The sequence below is a fragment of the Ixodes scapularis genome, unplaced genomic scaffold, assembly GCF_016920785.2.
Source record: "Ixodes scapularis isolate PalLabHiFi unplaced genomic scaffold, ASM1692078v2 PGA_scaffold6__148_contigs__length_123643588, whole genome shotgun sequence".
NCBI classification, from domain to species: domain Eukaryota; kingdom Metazoa; phylum Arthropoda; class Arachnida; order Ixodida; family Ixodidae; genus Ixodes; species Ixodes scapularis.
Genome location: NW_024609881.1, coordinates 114356669 through 114381586, shown reverse-complemented (window position 1 = coordinate 114381586; position 24918 = coordinate 114356669). Strand labels below are relative to the sequence as shown.

The 24918-nt window shown below is 44.4% G+C and overlaps 2 protein-coding genes across 2 annotated transcripts; one reads left to right on the top strand and one right to left on the bottom strand.

Annotated features, from left to right (window-relative positions):
• The first annotated feature begins 1032 nt into the window (after nt 1-1032).
• Nucleotides 1033-13800, top strand: LOC120836505 (membrane metallo-endopeptidase-like 1). The gene is made up of 5 exons (XM_042286061.1): nt 1033-1138; nt 1905-2793; nt 4790-5112; nt 11327-11682; nt 13306-13800. Exons 1-5 carry the CDS (start codon nt 1033-1035, stop codon nt 13666-13668), a joined length of 2037 nt encoding a protein of 678 aa, XP_042141995.1. The 3' UTR covers nt 13669-13800.
• LOC115315791 lies at nt 8223-9389 on the bottom strand. The gene has a single exon (XM_029975091.3). It carries the CDS (start codon nt 9387-9389, stop codon nt 8223-8225), a length of 1167 nt encoding a protein of 388 aa, XP_029830951.3.
• Nucleotides 13801-24918: the final 11118 nt, after the last annotated feature.

Genomic DNA, 24918 nt, shown 5'->3' with positions numbered 1-24918 from the left:
AGGTTTATTTTTGCAGTAATTTTATCCAGCTTTACTTCGGCTTCTGAATGAAGAAGCAAACGCGCAAGGAAGAAGTTTACACAAAAACATCGTCGGTAGTCTGCCGTTTGCCCCCTCCGGTCTATTCTTCGTGTTTAAACCAACAAGCTCAACTATTAACCGTTATAACGTTTGAGCTTTGGACTACGTGTGCAGCGCCAAAAACACTTACATTACCGATAAACACTTTCAAATCCTGAGTGGGTTCGAAATTCGATAACACAAAATGGCGGAGGCAAAGTTCCACCTCCTGGTTCCCCTACCTCCATCTCTGGTTGCTCTACTGTCGGCATCTTCAAAAGAGTGTCATACGCTCCCAGTATAAAGGGCTCTGGGCACAGGGAACGTTCAGCGTCACCTACAGGTGGTTACCGTAACCTATATACACCAATGAACCGATAGCACAAGCGTTCGGCATTTACGTGAAGCCGCCATGACTTTAATTCGCAGGAGGCAGGCGGCCCCGAGACATCTCGTGCTCTGCATGCAGACGTAGAGCTCCAGCGAGGTTATGGAACGTGCAGAAAGAGTAAAGTTACCTCGATGCATTGCAGCGCGGTGGCGTATTCAAACTGTCTGGCGAAATAAGTCTATTAACTCGACTCTGTGACGACGCCATGCAGGCGCTGCGGTGGCGCTACTGTTGGCACTGCGCATGCGCAGATGCTTCCTCTTCTAAAGATCTGGTTTTTGCGCACGCGCGGTGCGCACCCATACGTGGACTCTGGCTTGTTTCTAAACAGCGTGTTGGCCTATACTGGTCTACTGAGGGACAGCGCGGGTCACGTATTGTACACATGTGCGTCAGCGCGGTCCATTGAGATTAGTTTTCAATCAGTGGGGAACAAGTCTCAGCTGTACCCCAACGCAGCGGTCCTGACCACTCTGTGCCTGCCGCTGGCCTTCTCAAGTTGACACGGGATTTGTCTTCTGGATGGTATCGGCTAAGCGCCCCTGTTCTACCGTGTGTCGCAGGTCGTAACACGGTGGAAAATGCTGCTCTCGTCTGCCGCCACGGCGATCTTTGCCACGGTCATCTTTGTGCTGTGGTACGCTTTCGAGGTATCGAACAAAAACGACGGCCAAGATTTCTTTGCAGGTAGGCGGCAAGGCGACGTCCATTGTAAAATATTGTGTAGCCCTAATGTATTCTTAATACTTATAATGCGAAAGCTGGGAACTAAAACAACAACAAAAAAAAATCAAATTGAGTCATCCATTCGAAACTGACTCCTGGTATGTTCTGGCACGGAGCATAACTTGAACCTGGCAGGGGTCAGTTTGGACATTTCGTTTCACTGTAAGTCCGATCGCAATAGACGCCACACGCGTTCGATGGAGTTATTCAAGTAGTGCCAAAAAAGTTCATCGTCAGAGTGCGCTCATCATCTGATTCTTTGTGCGTTTTCTATACCCTCGGCTGAGCCAATCACGCAGGGTGATTGACTGACCCAGCACTTTTTTTTTTTTCGGGGATCGGTGTAGCCGGTGATAGAAAACACACAAAGACCAGAAGAATCGTGATGATGTATTTTTGGCGCTGTTTGATTGAATCAATCAGATCGTAGTATCACGGCCGCGGTCGTGAAAGGAAGTAGTGTTTTAGCCGGTGCGGATTGACCTTATCATTTGATCAAAACGCTTTTTTTTACTCGTCAATCTGTACTTCGTTGATTGGCTCTTCGAAATCACTGCAGGGATCTGGCGTAGGGGAATTTTCCTGAACCAGTTACTTGTTGTTTCTGATGATAACTGAAGAGTTGTAGTACGGTCTCGAAGTAATTTGGGCGTTTCTCGAAGTGATTTGGCCATTATACAATTCATCCGTTATTACGACGATTAAAGTAATCTAGATACCTTCGCAGGTGGAGAGACAAAAACCACCACTGCCGGCATGGAAAACGTCCCAGAGATTAAGCCAGTAGAACAAGCGGCGTCTCTTTGCACGTCAGCCAGTTGCCAGCAGTTCTCGAGCATCTTCCAGTTGACCCTGCTGAACGAAACCGACCCCTGTGACGACTTCTATCAATACGTCTGCGGCGGCTGGAAGGCACGCAACCCGAACGAATACAGCGTGAAGACCGAACACCAGCAGCGCATCGTATCCCTGATGGAAACCATCCTCTTGCAGCGCCGACTGTCCGCAAAGACCATAGACGACAAGGCACTGTTCCTCTACGATAGCTGCATGACGCTGAGCCCGAACCAGGAAACACTGAGAATGATGCTACGCGAAGTCGGGGTCGATAACGACGCCGATTCCGGAGAACATCCCCTGGAGAAGATGATCCGTATCAACGCACTGTTTGGAGTCAGTATATTGTTCGACATCAAGAGGAGTACCACGATCACGTGCGCCGGAAGGAGGATACTAGTCTTCCATCTCATCAACCCTACTATGTATACTATGGCTCTAGAAAGGCTGATGAAAGGCGAGGGTTTTATGAGAAACGTCTTCTGGAGCGTCTTGAATAAGACGCTTTCTTCGGAGACGTTCAAGGAGATCGACGAGGTGAACAAGTTTCTGCTTTCCAGGAGGATTGAAGACGTTTCTATGACTAGCACAAGACGCTTCAGACTTGCCGACGGAGGTATTTTTGGGGGAAACGTTAGGTTGAGCACCGTGTTCATGTACCTGGGGAAGTACCTTAAGCAAAAGTTTGAAGAGGAAGACTGCATTGGCGCGGACTCCTCTGAACTCCTCACCACGCTTGGCAGCTTCCTGGAGAGTTTCAAAAACGAAACACTACACAGGTGAGTCGACGGACACCCTTTTTTAATAGGTCAAGATTTTGTATGATCGGGCTATGTGATATTCGGATACCTGTTTGAATCTGACTAGAATAATGAATGGCTAACGAGGAACACATTGAGATAATAACCAGAAGGAAAATTTATGTGCCTATTAACAGGAGAACCTGACATAGAGTTTTCCAAAAAGAACTCTCCGGCCGCCGCCATTTTCCGACTGTCGTGACCCCTATCAGCGAGCTATTGACCTTTTTCAGAAATCGCTTAGCGCATGCGCTAACTCTGAGAGCGGGGCGGAAAGGGAAAGGCGCCATTTTCGGGTGCTCTCTCATCGCCATGCCTCAGCACTGCACAGCTGTTTAGTTGCTCATATAGCAGCAAGAATGACTAAAATGCAAGATTTCTGAGTTCCAGCAGCCTTTTGCGAGTGGTGCACGAAAGCACCTGATTGTTAAACATTCTGCCCTTTTCGCCCGGCTTTCAAAAGCCCCCGTTTTAGAAGCCTATGACGCGAATCCCCCGTGTCAAGTGGCCGGGTCCTCAACGTGAAGGCGGGGACATAATGCTCTTGATTAAACGTCAGTAAATGCACTGGTTAAGGCGAGCGTGTTGTGATTGTGAATACTTAAAATAGAAAGAATAAAAACACGGAGGACTTTCACATACAACCAGAAACTTTCATTTAGCGACGACGAATGTTTATTTCCGGGCGCGAGAAATTTACGCGTTTTTCAAAAATTGGGGAGGGCTGAGAGAGAGGAGGTTACCATCGGGAGCACCGATAAGGACTAAGTCACCGTACCGTGATGTCCCATGTTTAAATTTTTTTTTTTTCCAGTTCTGGCCTAATAAATTCTGTTTCACGTCTTGTCAGGCCTAACAATGCAGAGGAGTCGGTTTTTTTTTTTTTTTTGATGAAGAATGGTTCAATGATTTCACGTCCGAATCGTTGATGACGCGTTCCCAGGACCTTGGTGCTGCCAAAGTTCGGTGCACACCCAAAATACTTCTTCGCATGAGCAGCGATGGGATCTGTGGGATGATACGCTTCTGATGTTGCCTCATTTTGACGCTCTCATAGACGGTCATTTACGCATCGGCGAGTTTGCCAAATGTATTCAGTACCACACTTAAGGGGCACTGAACACATCTTCTCGGTAGCAGATTCTCTGAAGTAGGTGTGGTTTTTTTTTTTTTTCTCGCAGGGTGGTTTAGACTTTCTCCGGTTAATCATACTGCACAGGCTCGCAAGTTCGCTACGCAGAAGACTTTCGTGTTAAAGCGGGTACAGCGATTGATCGGATGCGGTGGCATGCGTTGTGAAAGTATTGGATGCTGGTGATCCTTTGCCATGTAGGTGGGGGGTTCCTTGTAGTTCTTGGTGTGATGAGTTGGTGAAAACAAGAGGCGATCCGTTCCACTGGATATCCATGTGCTCAGAAGCCGTTGAGTTCGGGTGTTGATGCTTTCGGTTGCTGAGTACGGACATGATTTAGTTTTTGCCGAGATGAGTAGGGTCTTGATCACCCCCAGTTTAACCGACTTGGAGTGAACACTTTTAAACTGAAGAACCGGCTTTTTTGAGCGCTGTAGGAAAGTCCAGCAAACAAAGTGCGCCAAACACGCCCCGTTTACTCGGCTCGGTCGTCTACGTCACCATCGGCCGTTGACATTTGCACGTTTTTGGCCCCACATTTTTTTAAAGAAAGACCGATACGTTTTGTAATTTTACAAGATAAAACCGACCTGTGAAATACTCCCTTGACAAAAAGTTGATTGCTACATGCAGGCGCCGATGTTTACTGCCCATTTTGTATATTAGGTTGCTCGACATTTGTTGTTATTTTACTTTTTTGTGTGTCTGCAGCGAATACAGAACCGTGGAAGCCGAGTTTTTATCGCTGTTGTAGCGAATATATTCGCTAGGAGCGCTTTTATTCGCCATGTATTCGCAACAGAGATTTAGAGTGTGGTCAGCCTTACGCTTTCTCCGACTCAGGTTCCTGGACTGGTCGGTGCTGCGGCGGGCGGCACCGATGGCCGACCCTAGCCTGGTGGAGGGCAAGTACCGCCACATGTACTGCTTCGACAATCTGGAGAGGGTGCTCAGGCATCCGACCTCGGCCAACTACCTGCTCACGCTGGTGGCACCGGGAGACCACACCATGCGCCAGGCGTCCAACCTGATCAAAGCCGTCGTGGACGCGTCGCTGTTCCTCATCGGAACCACGGACTGGATGGGCACCGCCGAGAAGCGGGCCGTTGGACGGAAGATGAACAACATCAAGCGCGTCATGGGGTATCCACGGGGCCGTATGGATGGCAAGCAGTTTCTTTCCTCGCTGATCATAGTCGTCGTCAGCTTTAGAAAATGCAAGGCGCGCCATCATCACTCAGCAGCCATTCACAATAAGATGGCGTCATGAGGCGATAAGAACGCTGATAAAGGGACCATCACCATCATCATCATCATCATTTATTTTCCTTGAGGGCCCCAGGGGGCATTATACAAGGGAGTGAACACACTAAAAACATCAACAAAAATAGTTAATAAAAAACACGCTGTAATCTATACTTGTATTTCAGAAAGAAAGAGGTTAACGGCTGCAGCAAACTTGTTAGTATCAGTCATGTTTACAATAAGGTCAGGTAATGAGTTCCAATCGTCAATAGCAGATGGTAAAGTCGACATTTTATAGGAGACAGATGACGAAGTAATTGAGCGCAGTTTACATGAGTGGTCAAAACGAGGGAAAATACGGTAGGGAGGTGATAGTAGAGAATCTTTTAGATGGTTGTTGTGGTAAAAGATTTTGTGAAGAAGAGTGAGACGTGACACCCTTCGACGTAAAGAAAGTAAGTCAAGGTTAGCTGATTTGCGTAATCCTGATATGCTAGTGTATGGGGAGTAGTCAGAGTAAATAAAACGAAGACCTCTGTTTTGAACGGATTCAAGGTTGTTAGTTAAATATGATTGCCATGGTGACCATATGGATGAAGCAAATTCAAGTTTAGATCTGACCAAGGTCGTATAAGCTAGTAGTTTTACTGAAGGTGTAGCTAGTCTGAGGTTACGGCGAAGAAATCCGAGAGTACGGTTAGCATCGGCAGTGACAGCATTTATGTGAGTAGTCCATGACAGATCAGAGGTCAGGTGAACGCCTAGGTATTTATATGAGGAACAGGTAGCTACTGGGATAGTGGAAAGGTGATAAGAAAAGGATGAAAGATGTGAACTGCGGGTGAATGATAGAGATTTACATTTATTAAAGTTTAAAGTCATTTGCCATTTGTGGCACCACTGAGTTATAAGTGCGAGGTCATTCTGCAAAATTTGATTATCGTGGTTTGAATTAATAGGTCTATAAATTATACAGTCGTCGGCGAAGAGACGTATAGAAGAGGAGATGTTGAGGTAGAGATCATTAATGTATATTAAAAATAGAAGGGGGCCAAGAACGGTTCCCTGGGGGACGCCGGAGGTTACAGTGCAGGTGGTAGATTTGGTGTTGTTAATAGATGAGTACTGGGTGCGATTTGTGAGGAATTCGGAGATCCATTTGACGACTGAGGGATGGATATTAATATTTCTAAGTTTTAGTAAGAGACGTTGATGAGGGACCCTGTCAAATGCCTTGGAGAAATCAATAAATATGGCGTCAGTTTGCTTATTAGAATCAAAGTTTGAGTAAACGTCAGTAAGAAAAGCTGTTAGTTGCGTTTCGCATGAGTATGACTTGCGAAAGCCGTGCTGATGCTCGAAAAGAAGGCTGTGGGAGTCTAGAAAGTTTATTATGTTAGAATAGAGTATATGCTCTAAGAGTTTAGACGACACACTGGTGAGCGAGATCGGGCGATAGTTGTTGATTAGTTGGCGATCACCTGCTTTGTAAACGGGGATGACGTTAGCGATTTTCCAATCGCATGGAATTTCAGAAAGTTGAAGAGACTGCGAGAAAATGTCGCAGAGGAAAGTTGAAGAGACGTGTTTAGTATTTATTAATATTTTCGAGTTTATTTGGTCGTCGCCAGAGCTAGAAGACACCTTCAGCTGATCAATGGCCTTCCGTACACCAGAGCGGTCGATCATGATAGGATTCATAGGAGGATGAAGGGGTTGGCACAAGTTGGGCATACTTGGCAAGTCTTCATTGGTAAAGATGGAGCTAAAAAAGTTGTTAGTTTCAAGAGCACTATGTTCGTCAGAAAGTGGAAGGCCGTACTCGTCAACGAATTGTAATGGAAGAGAGAGTGCTGGGTTAATTACTTTCCAAAACTTTTTAGGTTTATTGGTTAAAATGTTGGGGAGGTCATGAGTATAAAATTTGGATTTGGCATCGTGAATCGCGGATTTGTAGGCCCTAGCGCATTCGTGATAGACGTTCCAAGATGCGTTAGTGTTATGAGCCTTTGCCCTCGTATAAGCTCTTTTTTTCCTGTTGGAGTGACAATGAACTGTTTTATCGTACCAAGGGTTAGTGTTATCGGATATGATTCGAGTGAGTGGAACGAAACGTTTGATTAGGGATGTTAGTCTATCTTTGAAAAGAATCCAGTTTTCATTGACCGTCCTTTCTGCGAAGTTTACTGAGAATATGTGATAAAATTCTTCGAGGTTGGTGTTGATAGATGCGTAGTCGGCTCTCGCATAATCGTGAATGAATTTGCAATAACGTGATTTCTTAGGAGTAGTGATGGAGAATGTTAGCTCAATGACGAGGTGGTCGCTAATGCTGGGTAAGTATGTGACGTTGCTGAAGAGAGAAAGGTCATTGCTTAAACATAGGTCGAGTACGTTGCTGCAGCGATTGGTAATTCTAGTGGGTTGAGTGATAACATTAGATAGGTTAAAATCTAAACAAAGGTCAATAAACTCTTGAGAAAATGCACAGCTAGAACAAATAGTAGACCAGTCAATATTTGGGTAATTGAAATCACCAAAAAGGGTAACTAAAGCGTTAGGATATTTACATGCGAGTTCAGAAAGGCATTTATACAGCTCAATAACAAAATCTCTTTTATTATCCGGCGGCCTGTAACACACACCCATTATTACGGAAGGCGTTGTGCAAAGATACACCCCAAACAACTTCTAGGTCAGTGGTAAGCGGTATCAGCCGTGATGGTATATGGTCTTTTATGGCCAAAAGTACGCCCCCTCCTTTTCTACTTTTTCTATCAGACCTATACACTCGAAAGTTTAGTTGCGAGGGAAATAGCTCAACGTCAGATATATCAGGGCTGAGCCACGTCTCTGTAAGTACAACAAAAGCGGCATTACACGCTTCGATTACTGAAATTATTTCGTCTCTCTTTGGTATTAGGCTTCTAATGTTAGTAAATAGGATAGAATGACTTGAAGATTTGTTAGTGATAACATGGTGCTTTGCCGGTCGACTCCTAGAGGGCGACGAGAAGAAGCGCTGGCGTGGCTATGTGTCTTTTTCTTTAACGGCGCCAAGAGCGGCATCGAATACATAGCACTTATCATTTATAAAAAGTTTATCATGACGCAGTCTGTAGGGGGTGCCTTTTGGCCTTGCAAAATCAAGAAGGTGACGGCGTGCGAGCCGGACAGAAATTGGGAAGTCTTCGCTGATGGCTACGCGAGTTCCTTTAAGCTTGTGGGCTGATGAAAGAACGCTATCTTTATCTTTAAACGAAGAAAACTTTACTATTATTGGGCGACATTTCTGAGGGTCGAATGCTCCCAGGCGATGCGCCCTTTCAATCCTAGATGATTCAACTTGCACGTTTAGTTTTTCGGAGCACAAGCTAGTGACCAAGCACTCTGACTGAGCCCACGTTTCCTTGTCTGCGTCGGTGATGCCAAAAAATAAAAGATTACAGCGACGGGATCTGCCCTCTGCATCATCGCAACGTGTTTTTAGCTGAGATAGTTCGTTTAAGGCAGCAGTAAGCTGGGGTTCAGTAGTCGCGGCGCTACTAGTATCCTTCTGCTTTAGTGCGTCGAGTTCACTCGCGAGTTTGTTAAGTCGCTCTTCAAGTGTTGAAACTGTCTGTTCACTTTGTTTTTGTTTTTCTTTTAGAAGGTTTACTTCTTGTTGAAGTATAGCATGACTGTTTTTATGTTTATCGACTGTTTCTTGTAAGCTAAGTAATTGTTCTTCTTGGGGTTTTGACATGGGACCTGGGTTCCGCTCAACATCACCAGATAACAACAGCAGCAGAACTCTAAAAGACTCAATACAAGCTTCGGGGCATGGAAGCATAACAAGGCAAACATTGTCTGATTTAAAACAATGGCAAGGTTTTTGTTTACTAACCTGCGGGAGGACGAAAAACATGAGCAACTTCATGGCTGCAGAGCTTCCATGCCCACTGGCGCGCTGTCGCAAGGGGAGCTCCTTTATAGCTGCCGCTGTCGATGTCCCTGCTGATGACGTGGTGTGAACGAGGTTCTCGATGAACTTGATACCAGGACAGGACGGTGCTGTCGACGAGTGATTGGCAGGTTGAAGATTGCCGTCCGGATGCCGGAAGAAAACCGCGCCGTCATCGTGACTCCAGTTAGTTGGGGACCCACGCGCCGGCACGCTCAGGAACTGCGGGAGGACGAAAAACATGAGCAACTTCATGGCTGCAGAGCTTCCATGCCCACTGGCGCGCTGTCGCAAGGGGAGCTCCTTTATAGCTGCCGCTGTCGATGTCCCTGCTGATGACGTGGTGTGAACGAGGTTCTCAATGAACTTGATACCAGGACAGGACGGTGCTGTCGACGAGTGATTGGCAGGTTGAAGATTGCCGTCCGGATGCCGGAAGAAAACCGCGCCGTCATCGTGACTCCAGTTAGTTGGGGACCCACGCGCCGGCACGCTCAGGAACTGCGGGAGGACGAAAAACATGAGCAACTTCATGGCTGCAGAGCTTCCATGCCCACCATGATGCAAGAACAGTCATAAGCCACGCCCTGTAATTCTTAGCTGCTCTTATCCATTATAGTTAGACTTCGAGAGTTTGGTGAAGCTTTCATGTAGAGCTTAAGAACCGAAATCTTTATTATTTGTTTGTATTATAAGTCCAAGGTTTTCACGCATCCCTTTGTGTTTGTCAGGTTACAGTCTTTAAAAGAAATGTGCGTCTTTTACTTCTTTTTAGATTTTTTTTTTATAAATACGCTCGGTGATACTGGACAGTATATGAAAAGTAGGATTTACAATTGTCTCGGTAGAGCTCGGCCTATTTTAGACACGTTGACATGTACGCGAGCGTACCGAATGAATTAAGGTACTTGCAATGTCTGAATAAAGATTAAGCGGCTGAAAAAAAAAAATTGAAATTAAAAAAAAAAAAGTTTTGTTTCGTTTTTTTTAACCAGAAAAAAATTGAAGAAAAAAACAAAAACAAAGTTCTCAAACTGTGATAGGCTGCCGCGCGCCCGTCCACCTCTCTCTACGTTGGGCAACTTTTGTCTAACGTCGCAGAATATACAGAACCTGCAAGGGAATTTGGTCAAAAGAAAGAGTTCGTTGGTCTGCGAACTCCGAAGCTCTTGGAGCCATCCACGTGGTGGCAAGGACTGCTTCAACCAACACCTGAGTCCTCTCGCCTACTGCAGATTCTCCCTTCTTCTGCGGCATGTGACTGAAACTGGTCCGAGTTTGGAAATGTGCACACCAGGCTACGCAGCAGGCTCGCAGGGTATCGCGTGCAAAAACTTGTGCGCAGATCGCGACACTGTTAGCGCGAACAGGACATCGGCGCATTTTCTCATTTTACTTCTAAACAGTATTAGCGAGCATGACATTTTATCGCTTACATTACAGAACTAAATGAGCTCTTTCCGTAGCAATAATAACTTGGATGACATCTCTTGGTTTCAAAGAAGAAACTGGAAAAACCGGCGATTGTTTGTTCGCGCAAACAGTGTCGCGCTCTGTACTTACGTGCACTCTAACCTGAATGTCCGGAAGGCTTCGTCCGCTGCACAGCGAAGCATTGACGCGTCAAACGGAAATGTATCGGAGTTATCGGACACGGACTGATATAAACGTCAGTCTTGACGCTTTGACGTGAAATCAATTCCTTGACCTTGAAATCGTACCTAGATTTAGAAACCGGAGGCTCTGCTGGAGCCTGGGACTTTTGGGGTGCAGTGATGTAACAATTAAATTCTTTTCACTGTTAACCAAGTAAATGTGTCGGTTTTTCCATAGCTCTGTGCGCAATCGTATTTTTTAAATTTTTTGTGTTTTCTGTCAAAATTTTGAATTTTTCGTAATTTCTAAAAAAACAAATAAAAAAAAACATAAAAAACCTGTTCTTTTTTTTTTAGGCTCCTCAAAATCTCATGAAATTTTACATCTCCATGTTTCAGACGTTGTCTATATATCTTTCTCTTCTCTCGCTTTTTCCGCTTTCGACCATACCGTTTTCTGCATGTGCCAGATGGTTCGCTTCCATTTTTACACGATGAGTATATTCGACGAGTGGCCGTGGCGACCGCGCTACTCTGGTGTCTCACCTCTACCTCACGACCTTGGTACGGACCACTATACCGTCGCTGTCTGTCCAGATGACCTGGGTTCGCTGCCGCCCAACGCGAGCTCCATGGACTCGCTGCAAATCTGGGCGCACGAGGTGAGAGCGGCGAGGGATAAGCAGTTGGACGCGTCCAGAGTGGACGTGGGACCGCTGTACCCGCTCGGCACGAAACTCATGGTGCGTGTGGACGACAACACCTTCGGCGTGCCGGCAGCGCTGCTGGTGCCTCCGTTCTTTGGCCGCGGCGGGGCGGAGTCGGTGAACTTCGGCATTCTGGGCACGAGTGTGGCCTCCGCGGTCCTGGGGCTCGCTTTCCTCGGGGAGCAGAACACCACCAAGGTGGAGAAAGGATCGTCTGATCTGAGCAGGCAACTGAACAGCACGATGGTGAGGAAAAAAAAAATGTTTGTTGTGTTTAAGGAGATAATATACTAGCATAACCTCCTATATACTGACAAAGCCTGGCAGATCGCCACAAGAAGCAGCCTTCATATGGAAAAAGATGGAGAGGCAGACAACGTATGAAAGGAGAACCACGTGACTGGCGCCTCGCTGTGGCGAGACGCCGAAACACACTTCTCCCGAGAGAACAAATGTGTTTCGGGTACTCGCCACTGCAAAAGTTGTGCGCTGACAGGTTCCCCCAGACGTAGCTCTTTGATGCTCTGTGCTACCAGATCCTCGCGCTCCACATCTGCGACCGGACATTCTATGATGGCTCCGTCGTCGAACTGCCAGCCTTTGTGAGTACAAAGAAGACGACGATGCTAGTTATCGGCGAAGTTTGCACTGGTGTTTGGACCGCCCGTCTCTCTGGAGGGTGTACCGCGTTCTAAAAAGTGCAGTCCTTAGGTATTCGCCTCGTAACGTTACAGACAGGTTATGTTATCGCCGGACGCGATCCTGGCGGCGACACTGCAGCGGTGGTGGAGGGGGCGGACGCCTATTCTGCGCATGTCGCTCAGGTTCAAGCAGACCCCGGAAACTTCGACAGCCACGAGTTGGGTTGGGACGCCGCGATGACAATCAAACTCGCGTTCGCTCGTATATATATATATATATATATTTTTTTTTTTTGCCAGGATTTCGCGAAATTTGTCACCACGACATGCCGGCTTCTTTTGCGTCATTTGTTGACACTTCGGAGCCACTTTTTATCTAGGGGCTGGATAGGACGTTGTCGCCTGCTATATAATGAGCGGAATAGGCTTTCCGCTAAATTCCTCGAAAAAAAAAAAAGAGAAAACGTTTCTGCTTAAATAAGCTGGGAACGGGTGTCGTGCCATTGTGACGTGTCACGCGATGCCATGACATCACGTGACGTCGCAGATCACTCGAGCACCGTTCACTGAATTTGGTGGGACGTAAATCTTTTGTTGAAACACGGCGGCCTAACCGTGCACAACAGTGTGTAAAACGCCTCACTGTCGCTGCGGTTCATCTGCTAAAAACACCATACAACATATATTTCTTTTTACGTTGAGTTAATTTTTTTTTCGTTGTAACGTTCCTTGAATCGCAGTCACATTACTCGTATACATAGCACGCACACACACACACAAAAAAAAAAAAAACACGCTGTATTCTGCATACACGAGAAAATCGTCGTCAGTCACGCCTCAGGCATTTTGGAAGCCTGTCTGTTGAAACATGCATCTCGCAAGTTCGTCCGTTGCTTGCACAGGGGTTGCGATGACGTCAGAACGGCGCCGAGCTCTTCTTGGCTCATCGAAAGAAAATAGTGGGGAGACATCGAAGCATCTAGCCATTGAGGTCTACCGACTATCCTTTTAATCATAGCCAATCAGAACTCAAACATCGTTCCGACGTCACAGCAACCTCTTCGTAAGAAGCAGACGACTTGCTCTCCTCACATCCAATATGACAGGACCATCGTACAAGGAAGTGAACATGCCTCAGAGTGTCCTTTGTAGGACGTATACTAACAGCGCGAGCACTGTTTAAGGGTACCGCAAGCAATCACTCGACCAATCCCTCAATCGATTGCAGAACTGCCTGAACAAAGCCTACCGGGAAGCGACGGGAAAGACGTTGGACGAGGCTGACTTGGAGGGCGGCTTCCTCCAGTGGACTTCGCTGACGCCCGCTTACATGGCCTTCCTGTCCATGTCGGAAGGCAAGAGGCTCAAGGGACTCGAGTTTCTCGGCGACGAGCAGCTCTTCTACATGGCTTTCTGTTACTCAATGTGCGAGAACGCCCAGGCAGCGTCCCTGGGAGAACGAGCCTCTCTGGCGTCTCCTCGCTGCAACGTTCCCCTGAGCATGGCTCCTCAGTTTGCGGACGCCTTCCGTTGCCCCGCCGGGTCCCCGATGCGCCGGGAAAGTCCAGGGTGTTCGTTCTGGCTCAGCTGATCATATCTGCGATCCAGAAAGTGCTCTGCGTGGCGTCCTCGATCCGGGAGTTCCCGGATGTCGTAGTGTTAGACTTTGTACGTAATTTACCGGGGGTAAATTACGTACTCGCTGCTATATAATACTTCCAGATTTAACTCTTTCAATTATATCTGTTTCTAAAAAAAAAAAAAAAAAAAAGGCGCGCAAGGTTAAAATATATATATAAACAAGTGTTTTTGGAAAGAAACGGTTTGTGTGTTATTCTATAAAAAAAAAAGAAAAAAAAAAAGCCAAACACATGTTTTTGAGAAAAGAGTCAAAGTACAGGCTAGCTGGTGGAAGTCAACCATTTCGTCGTTTACCCTGAGACTGGGGGTTTTGTCTGTTTTTTCTGTTACTTCTGCTCTTCAAAAAAAAAAAAAAAAAACCCCAGTCTCAGGGTAAACGACGAAATGGTTGACATGTCTCTGTTACGTTCGATAATAAAGTCTGCGATCGTGTGCTATGCATGATGTTTTCCCTTGTCGTTTTGTACAATCGCACACGTTTCAAATAAAGAAGAGACTTCGCATTCTATCGACTTTCCGGGTCTCACTCCTGAAAACAGCTCGCCACTTCATAATGTTTTGTTTAAATCACGAGAATAAAATCACTTTAGATGGTGACATTTTAAGAAATGGAAGGGATTATTACTCTAGCGCTTCTAGCTTTGGGATTGGTTCGATCGACGTTATCATCGGCTAACGCTGCAATGTTATTGGCTGCGATAATTATTAAGTTGTTCGGTACCCGCCACGTTATGCGTTTCTTAAGATGTCGTTGTTTTTTTTAAGAAAAAAAAACAACAAAAACGTAGTTGTCTAGCGTTGACGCTGTTTGCTATCAATATTTAAGATGACAAAATTATTTTTAGCAAATATTTACACTCAATAAGATGAAGGCTAAATAATATTATACGAGTTTGAAAATGCATAATAATTAAATTGGCAATTCTTGTTCGCAGGCGAAGCGTGTGGTTTCAGTCTCGATTCTTCTGGGATTGACGTCTACGCTCTCGGTTCTCTTCATCGGCTAATTTAGCGACGATAGCAATTCCTGGAATAAAGATACCGACGCTGACCCGGGTTTTCAACTCCCCGCGCTCTTCAGAACCTAAACAGGCCAATCAGCGTCGAGCTAGAAGGTGTTACGTCACCCCCTGGCTTAACCAATCAGCATCAAATTAATCGGCGCCTTCACTTTTCAGCTTCACACATATTTCTACACTCCCCTTGACGATACAAAGCACGTTTCACGTGAAACGTTTGATCATAGTTATTATATACATAACATTTTTTTTTAATGTACCATGTTACATGTTTATATGTTACAAAGGCTCGGATACTTTTGGTAAGGCTCGGACGAATATTTAATGACTGCTCGTTGCATGCGGGCAAAGTGGAGGCCTGCAGGCCATGGGGCAACGTTGGTGGACCAATCAGAACTCGGCATTCTGACGTCACGCTGCACTCTTTGCGAGACAAGTTTCCGAGCTTTGATTGGAAGGATTAGGGGGTAGATGTAAAGGCATGCTGCCCTTTGTCTCCCTTTACCGACTTCCTCCAATCAGAGTGAACAGGAGCGTCGTCTGCTCCCAGAGAGAAAAGAGCAGACGAACGTGCTCAAAAACACCTACCAGAAGCTTTCTTTTTTTGTGGTGTGGCGGTTACGTTGAAATACAACGTAGTTAGGTTGGGAGACAAATAACGAGTTAGTAGTTTAAACGTATCTATAGTAAAAGAGTATAATACGGGAAACGATAGAACTACATACACCCTATTCTGACAAGGTTTCAGATAGGCAGAGAAGCTTGAGCTATACGATTCATTTGGCTTGATCGAAATTCGTTTGCAAAGTGCGTTCAGCCGGACGCAAGCAGTGAAATTTTGATTCGATTAACAAATGTCTCATGGCGTCAGCGGGTGTGACACTTAGTGGCGCTCACTCGAGAGCAGACGCATTTATTGCGAGTCGGCGGATGAAAATGAGGGACCACTTTAGACGAAATAAATTACTGTTCGCGACTTTTGAACGAGATGTGCGACTTGCGCTAATCACTTGTAATTAGCGCAAGACGTAAATTTCACTCGAAAGCATATCTCACAAGACTCGGTCTCGTAAAATTTACGTGTTTTTTTTTGGGGGGGGGGGGGGGGGGGGGGGAGGGTAGACAATGATACACTTTTTACATGCAAGACAGTTGTTGTTGGCTTGAAATTAAATGGAGCACACTTTGTCAGTGCGAGAAACGTTCAAACTGCGATTACTGATCATGCAGTGCTAGCAGATTGTTTCCTTCGCTTGTCTTCGTTTTCTTCTTCTACATGAATTTGCGCATACATGAATTTTCACGCCAAATTTAGCGGGAAAACTGAATTGTTGCATAGGCAGTGACGTCAATTTTTTCGCTAAATTTAGCGGGGAAACTGTTTCCGTGGCCAGAAAACAGGGGTACCTATATAGCTGAAAATCTTGAGTAGTAACCTAATAATGCTAGCGCATTAAAAACAAGGAACAAAGCATAAAGCGGTATTGATGGTTTACTGCAGAGTGGCGGAGTTGCCATTCCGGAGTCAGAATGATTCCGGAATCATTCTAGACTTTCGTGCCTTCGGGATAGAACGGGAACGGAGTGGCGGCAGAACGGGGAAGAATGGAATAGGAATGGAACTAGATGCCTCTTGCCCGGAATGGAGTGGGAATGGAATGGGGCTCGGTTCTTACGCGTGCTCTGTCGATCTTCAGCTATTGCCTACTGCCCACTGCAGCGCAATGCTGTTGCATGGTCTAAGTGACTCTTCAAGGAACATAATTGTACTTCAGGCGACTAACGGTTTGATTGTGTGACAGGCTCATGCTTTTACGAAGATTAGAGTTCCTGTATAGACCATTCCATTTAGCGCTCTCTGGGCGGCACCATTTTGTTCGACAGCAGCGCCCTCTCCATACATCCGGGAAATTCAGCGGGTTCGGCGGGGTAAAACGAGAGAGAGGGCACGCCGTCGACTCCGCTAGCAGACGACAAAACGGGGGGTTGCCATTCTCTCCACCTTTGGGCTGTATCGGCGGGCTGTACGGAACATCGAACTCTCGCTCGTGGCTGCCGTTGTGAAGTGGTTCGCGTTCTTAGAATAGTTATGGCTACTCCAAAATCAGCCTAGAGCTCTCTGTTGTTCTACTTCGGTAAATGATCAACTGACATATCTTTTTTCGGTTACTTAAATAGCAGTTGAGTCAGCCGGCAGTACTACCCTCAACTACTGCGTGTATTGCGGCAGGAGAGCACGTTTTTATTTAATATTTCAGACATCCACTCATGGTCGCTAAAGGCCTACACCAGTACAAACTTTGTATAGTAAAAAAAAAAAAAAAAAGAACAGCCACCGGATTTACTTTTCGCCGGAGAGACCGGCCAGTCTGACACAGTTTTCCCTATTTCTTTTTTTATTTGCACGCATATAACAGCGCAATTGGACTCTGTTCGTCTTTTTTTATCTAGCATAATACTACACGATAACTGACATACCAAAATCTGCGCATCTGCGCTTGAAATTTCCAAAATTACGCGATTTTAAACAGACTTTGCTTGTCAGCCGGACGCTAGCTACAGCCCACTCGGCGGAGCAGACGACATACGGGCGAGAGGAAGAGGGGATTTTTTTCTCTTTTTACCCTCTCTGCTATGACCCTAATGGAACCGTCTATACGGTACGATGGGCCGTCCGGTACGCGCTGCACATATGGGAGACTTCTGTGGTAGCGCATGCGCAGTTCGTACCACACTCTCAAGAAAAAAGGGTGTAAAAGGGTGTGTCGTTACACCCTTTGTCCCAAATAATACACTCCAAAACTTCAGTTCGACGTACAGCGCCCTATAGTCGAACAGACGGGCCCAAATTTTACGAGGGGCTTGATAACGGTATGATATAACTTATTAAAATACCTAATGTACGTATCAAAGATCACATAAAGAAAACGCCGAGTTTTTACAGTAGGGCCAAGGAAACCCCGATTATTATTTTTTTTTTGTAGTCAGTAACACGTACATTAGCTATTTTAATAAGTTGTATCACAGACGGCTATCAAGCACCTCGTAAAATTTGGGGCCGTCTGTTCGACTATAGGGCGCTGTACGTCGAATTGAAGTTTTGGGGTGTATTATATGGGACAAAGGGTGTAACGATACACCCTTTTTTCTGAGAGTGCAGAGTTCCCATTGTACCGTATCGGATGTGCAAAATCGGTTCCCTAAAACTCCCTAATAATTCAGTATCAATAAACACAGGGTAATCCTTTGCACGTCCGTATACGGTACGATGGGCCCTTCGGTTTGCACTTCACATATGGGAGACTTCTGTTGTAGCGCATGCGCAGTTTGTACCGGAGGGCCCATCGTACCGTATTGTATGTGCAAAAGCGGTTCCCTCAAACTCCCGAATATTTCAGTATCAATAAACACAGGGTAATCCTTTGCACATCCGTATACGGTACGATGGGCCCTTCGGTTTGCACTTCACATATGGGAGACTTCTGTGGTAACGCGTGCGCAGTTTGTAACGGAGGGCCCATCGTACCGTATTTTATGTGCAAAAGCGGTTCCCTCAAACTCCCGAATATTTCAGTATCAATAAACACAGGGTAATCCTTTGCACGTCCGTATACGGTACGATGGGCCCTTCGGTTTGCACTTCACATATGGGAGACTTCTGTTGTAGCGCATGCGCCGTTTGTACCGGAGGGCCCATCGTACCGTATTGTATGTGCAAAAGCGGTTCCCTCAAACTCCCTAATATTTCAGTATCAATAAACACAGGGTAATCTATTCAAGGTACGAGAGGACAATTGCTTGTCCTCTTTTGTGTCGAGGATGATCGATAAATACGCTATGTGCTTTCTGCATGCGTTCGAAGCAGACGACTTGCCCTCCGCCTAATTCTACGTAAAAAAAGGACACAAATTGTGCGACACGGGTTAAGTGGACACAGAAAGCGCTCCGTGTGTCCACTTTAACATTTGTGCTTTCTGTCCATGCCACCAGCCAGCACAATCTAAATTCGTTGATGCGTTATTTGTTTTGTGATGGCAATATTATAAGGATGCGGTTCAGAAAATTGGCATATAAAACAGCACATACTACTTGTCATTAACGAAAATGTCGTCGTATCAAGTAGCAACTGTCTTTTAAGTTTACGTTGAAACCGCAGCTTAAAGCGATAAAGAGATGCAAATAGAAGAAAGGATGAAACAAATAAATATTAGAATTATTGGAACCCAAAGGAAAGTAACCGTGGTGCAGATGACAGGTTCCATAATTTAGTATTGACCTTCTACAGGTACTCGAGCAATATATATATATAATCTGTAATAGTGGAAATAGAAACGCTCTCTTGTTTACGAATAGCTTCGTTGGGAAAACAGTGTAGTTGTTTCTTTGAAGGTCGAACACGACGGGTTGTTTTCGAAACGGGCATTTCATTCACGTGGCAAGGTCCCGAAAGAAAAAATAAATAAATAAATACACAACCTCATTTGTCAAGAGCTATAGACGTTGTCTGCTTTATGTCATTCTCAGCTACGTTGGTTCCGCATCTGGTATGCGGGGCGAAAAAATAACAAAATAACCTGGAATATACGAGAAAATATAGGTGAGGCAAAACAGGAATGTGTGACAATGACGCATTTTTTTCGTAAACATCTTTCAGCGGCGTGGAGGGATCAAAACGATGTTTTACTTCATCTCAGAAGTGACGACATTCAAGATGGCTGCGCTCTGGAGGAAAATGCATATACTGCCTTCCGCGGGTCACATTTCGGTTACCAAATACATTTATAAAGCGATAACGGCATAGTACATGCATATAACCGAATTCACGCAAATAGCTTTTAGATAAAACTTGTAAACTAGTGCTCTCAATTCTTCTTAATTTGGGAACGAAACTTGCGCCAACGGAATTTAAGTTTGTCTTGTTAAAACGGCTATCGTTCATTCCTTGTTTCTCACTGCGATTGCAGAAATAAATGCTGAAATATCCTTAGTTGTCCCTCTTCCAAATTAGATATTAATAATTTTTAAGATGACATAGGTCAAGAAATATAAAAAAAGGCAATAACACTGTGCAATAGCAAAATGTGCGGCTAAGAATACGAGGAAACGGCTTATTTTGTTACAAGGAAGTATAAGCAGAAATTCGATTCGATGCATGGAAAGTTACTTGCGATAATTATACACAAAACCAAACGTAATACGGCAATAACGTAAATTAAGCGCGATAAGGGCGATAACGTAAATTTTGTTAGAGCGTGTTTGAATTACAAGCAGATTCGCGTTCACTTAAAATAAGCTCAGTTTTTCTGCTATGCCAGTGAAGGGTTGTTAATGCGGTCGTGGTTAAAAAGCAATTCTGGCTGAAAAAAACAAAAAACAAAAAAAAAACAAGAAATCTTATGTCAAGATCATATATGGCGGATTCGGATAGTTAGCACAATGGCGCCCACTTTTGAAAAGGGTCTATTGCGCCGGCGGACAAACATGGAAGTCATTAGCTAGGGCACTGCACCGGAAATAAGAATTCGGTTCCCTGAGAATGCAATACATAAACCACATAAAAAAAAAAGTCCCAGGACATTTAAGCATTTTTTTATGAGTTGGAAATGCGAAAGCATGAATGTCGTGCTGCTGCTCACTTAGTTAGTCTGCGGCGTAGTGGCGTGAACGGCCACGTTTCGCAGGCCGACAGCTGAGCGCGCGCTTCCGTGAGGTTGCGGCGCCGCGCGGAGCTCGGCCGTGCGGCCTCTCTGGAGTCTGCCCGGACGGGCTCTGCTGGTTCTGCCCACCACCGCTGCACCCGCTTGGAGAAGGCTTCCCTTTGGAAAGCCTTCTCCATGTCTCCTTCTCTTCTAAAAAAAAAAAAGAAAAATTAAAAACGTTTTTAATTTTTAATAGCGCCAAATTAGAGCGCAGCTCTTGAAGAGGAGGAGAGGAAGGTACGGAGGAGAGGGTGTGCCCCTCGTGCCCTTCGTACTCTCCCTCTTCTTATTCTCCTCTCCTCCCATTTAGCTTCCCCGCTAAATTTGGCGGAAAAATTACCCCGTTACATTTAGCAGGATAATTTCCCCGCTACCTTTAGCGGGGAAACGTCCCATAACGCAACGCGAGGTTACGCCGACGCCCACAGCGACGCCGCTCAAGCCGGAAACGGACGCCTACGCTCTAAAATTACGCTTCCCGCGTGTCCAGTGTCTGACGCACCCTGAGCATGTGTATAACTAAATACCAATTCAATTACCCCGCTAAAGTTAACGGTGAACCGAACCTGTGGAAAGAATAACGGACAGGCGGACACATTTCTGGGCGTGGAGGGTTCCGACGAAGCGTGTGTCATTTCCCATTAAATTTAGCGGGTAAGAATTTCTGCTAAATTTAGCGGGCAATGGATTTGCTAGAGCCTCATTTAATCACAAATCTCAGTGGCGAAGAAATCTTCTTCATGGTAATTGCTTTTTAACTGATATCGATTATCTTTCGAGATTCAAAGCTATGATCCGCAAAGATATATTGCAAGTAAATTAAAGGAGTGAAAAAAGTCATTTGTATGAGAAATTTCTTGAGTCCAATAAACACATAAGAATCCTACAAGATATATAAGAATATATACGAACCATATAAGAACTATATAGGATATATAAAAACCATATAAGAAACTTATAAGAAACTTCTCACATGTTTCTTATATGGTGCTTTATGTTGTTATTTATCTTATGTAGTTCTTATATAGTTTTTGCATGGTACTTATATGGTTCGTGTATGCTCTTCAGGAACTGAAGATACCTGTAAGTCACGAGGTCGCCGCTGCCGCACCCATCGCCCGTCGCTCAGAATGGGGATTTTCTCGGCTTATCCCCTCAGAAGAAGCCGGCGCAAAAGGGGACCTTTCCCCTCGCCTCGCCGTGCTACAATACAAGAAAGAAAGAGGGCGAGGAGGACTTTCCGCCAGGCGGAAGAATATTTCTGGTGGTCCCGCTTTAAGCTGAAGACGGGCGCCTAAGAGCAGCACTCTAAAACTGGTAGCACTCTGGCGATCCGTACCTGCGTCTCTACGTATATAAAAATGCGCCCTGTTACGGTTGCATATATTTTATTAATACGGTGGTTGACTTTGATAGCGGCCACCATCTGCGACATGTCACAAAATAGTTAAATTTTTTGATTGATAGTGCATGAAATTACACCAACAATGAAAGATATCTAACGTGATCTGTCTCTCTTAATTATGCTGTTATCAATATGGAAAAAAAAAAATATTTTTTAATGAGTGCTGCTTTGTCGTGGTACAGGTTATCAAGTTGTCCTTTTTTCTTTCTCTCGTTAAGAATAGCCAATCACTTCAAGGATGTTTTAAGTATTTGAAATGTAAAATAAAAAAAGAAGAAGCCGAAAACTGCTTTCAAGGTCTTTGGTTTGCGAAGCCACGAACAAAATAACATCTGGCGTAGCGATCTCCTTGTGCCGTTTTTATTATTACTATTATTTTGTAACATAGCAGGGTTGAAAACGGTGAACATCCAGCAGGAAATATTTTCAAGGTGACCTACAGAAATGGAGAAAACACTCGGGAATGCGTCATTTGGGATAGGAGCGGCTTATTTACTGCGTGATGAAATACCAGCTGCGGGGTTTCATATTAATGTGTATTAATGTAGACAGTAAAATTTTCTTATTGTGAATCCGATGTTCGTTGAGTATCATTTGTTGCAAATAAAGATACTTATTATTATTAGGTGTATTGGTACCGTTGGTTGCTTGTATATATAACTGTTCACGATCCGGACATTTGGCTACATTTCAATTGAGCTCATCTAACCCTTACATGCGTGCCAAACTAAGAGGTATTGTTCGTATTGAAAGAAAAAAACAACAAATTCTGACAAGTTTTCTAGTAAATATTCTAGAACATAAAGAAATTTCAAAAGTCGTATGTGCGTTGTTATATAACCTTACGTGTTCCTGTGTGTTCGTTGCAAAAATTCAAATAATTTGTTTTATTAGGGGAACGCGTACCCTTACATTTTTAGATAAATCGTAATGTTTGGAATATTGGAGTCTTCGTTTTTGTTTTACGATATTTTTTTTAGAGATCAATCAAGGGCTTAATATTCACTGAAAGCGCCATGTTTTAAATCTAGAAATAGCTTTCGTCACATGAAAGAAGCAGATATAGAAACCTAAAAACAGAAAGAATAAACATAGCGACAGACAGAACAGCACCTCTTTCGAAAGAGGTACTGTTGTGTCCGTCCCTATGTTTGTTCGTTTTGTTTTTACTTAACTTCACCAACGCGCTCACGTCGAACTATAGATACCTCTCTGCAATTATAGTTGCGTAAACGTATGGACAAATATAATTACAAAATAACTGAATTATGGTTATACAAGTGATTCTTGCAATGCTGGGTGTACGGCAGATAAAAATCAGCTGTCCTTAATTACGCTTTAAATACGCAAGTGTATCCATTCATTGCCATTCAGAAAAAAAAGGCACGTCACGTTGTTTGATGAAAGCGTAGCTGTTGTCGGGGGTGGAACGAGGATAGTTTTTTTTTTTTTTTTTTTTTACTATACTCTGTTTCAGCTTGTGTGGTACCGCAGGAAAGGCTACAAGCGCGAGCTGCTTGCTCTAAGGCACATCTCGGTGGCACAAGCTCTCGTGCACCAAGGGCAACTGCAAACGCTATGAGCGCGCGCTTCTAGCCTTCGCTGCGGTACAACATAAGGTGAAACGGAGTATAGAAGATTGCTGTTCTAACGAAGGGAGTGCTTGGTGGCACTTCGTGCTCGCTATCTGCTTGCTACAGGCATTGCGGATTCTTACTTCACAGAACATTAGTGATATTCAACTCGGGTTGCGCAATATTATATTTTAACGCGTAACGTTAAGGAGCTCCTGTCACAAAAACGCCGGCGTCGGCGGCGGTGCCGTTGTGACGGGAGCATTCTCATTGGTCCATAGAGCTCTGACGTCACAGCCACGTTACCTCGCACGGGAGTTTTTTACAACCCAGAACGCTAATGTCAAACGTGACGTCATGCGTGGAATGAAAGTGGTAAAAAAGACGTGACATGTAATGCGAATTAAAGGTCGCCGATTGTCTCAAATGATTTTATTTCATAAAGTAATTCATTTGTATCAAAGAAAAATCTAAAGAATTTCAGGCGAGATTCGAACCCACGACCCTCGTTGCGAACCAAATACACTACTGATTAAGCCATGTTTGTCGCATTTCCTGATAACTGGCAGGAAGATCATGAGAAGTGAATGAGAAGGCGTTACGTACGGTGCCCGATAATGATATCGCATTCCACTCTTAAAGGAGAAGCTTAAAACCTATGACTCTTTCAATAAAGTAATTCAACATTGAACGTTTATTCGCTTCCATCTATCTTAGTTCTTTTCTTAGTTGTGTTTAAAACGTGAAAAATCGTGGAGTTACTTCTTTGATTATTACAAGTCTAAGGTACGCAACGCCTACGATGCTCAAGCGAGAGCGGGAGTTTACCAAATAATTATTGATTAACACAAATGTATTTTCAGGGTTGTATCAGTTGTACATCGCATTTACCAGACCTCCCGAGAAAATATTTGTTAAAGATTATTCACCATGCACGCAAATATTTTTCGTGGAGTAATAGGCACGCTGTATTTTTTATGCCATAAAGGTAAACTGTGCAAAACAGCATTGGACGAATTTTACAGACAAACTATGTTCTTAAAAGGTGTATGTACAAACTCTAAATAGTTTGACCCTTAAATTACTGCTTGCTTTTTCCAGACAGGACTTGCGTACGGAACCATAAAATCACTTAAGGATTGAATATCTTTTTTTGTTTAGTTGTGAAAGGTCTTGAGTAAAAACTACTTAGAATTTGCTTCCCTTGGGCGACAGCAAAATGTTTAAACAAGTGTTGGCCGAAACACACGACACACTGAAATAGAGCAGCAGTATTCATTTTATGAATTAATAAAACTTCAATATTGATGTTAAAAGTAAATCGAAACATTATGACATGATGCGAAAATTTGAGAACATGAATGTTACATTCATAAAAGGACAAACGAAAAAATTCGAAAATCTTTCTATGAGCCGACGTTCTTTTAGGCCTAATATTTCTAAAATAAAAATATAACAGCGTGCACGTCCATGGCATCTATCTTTGTGAAACAACCTATGATC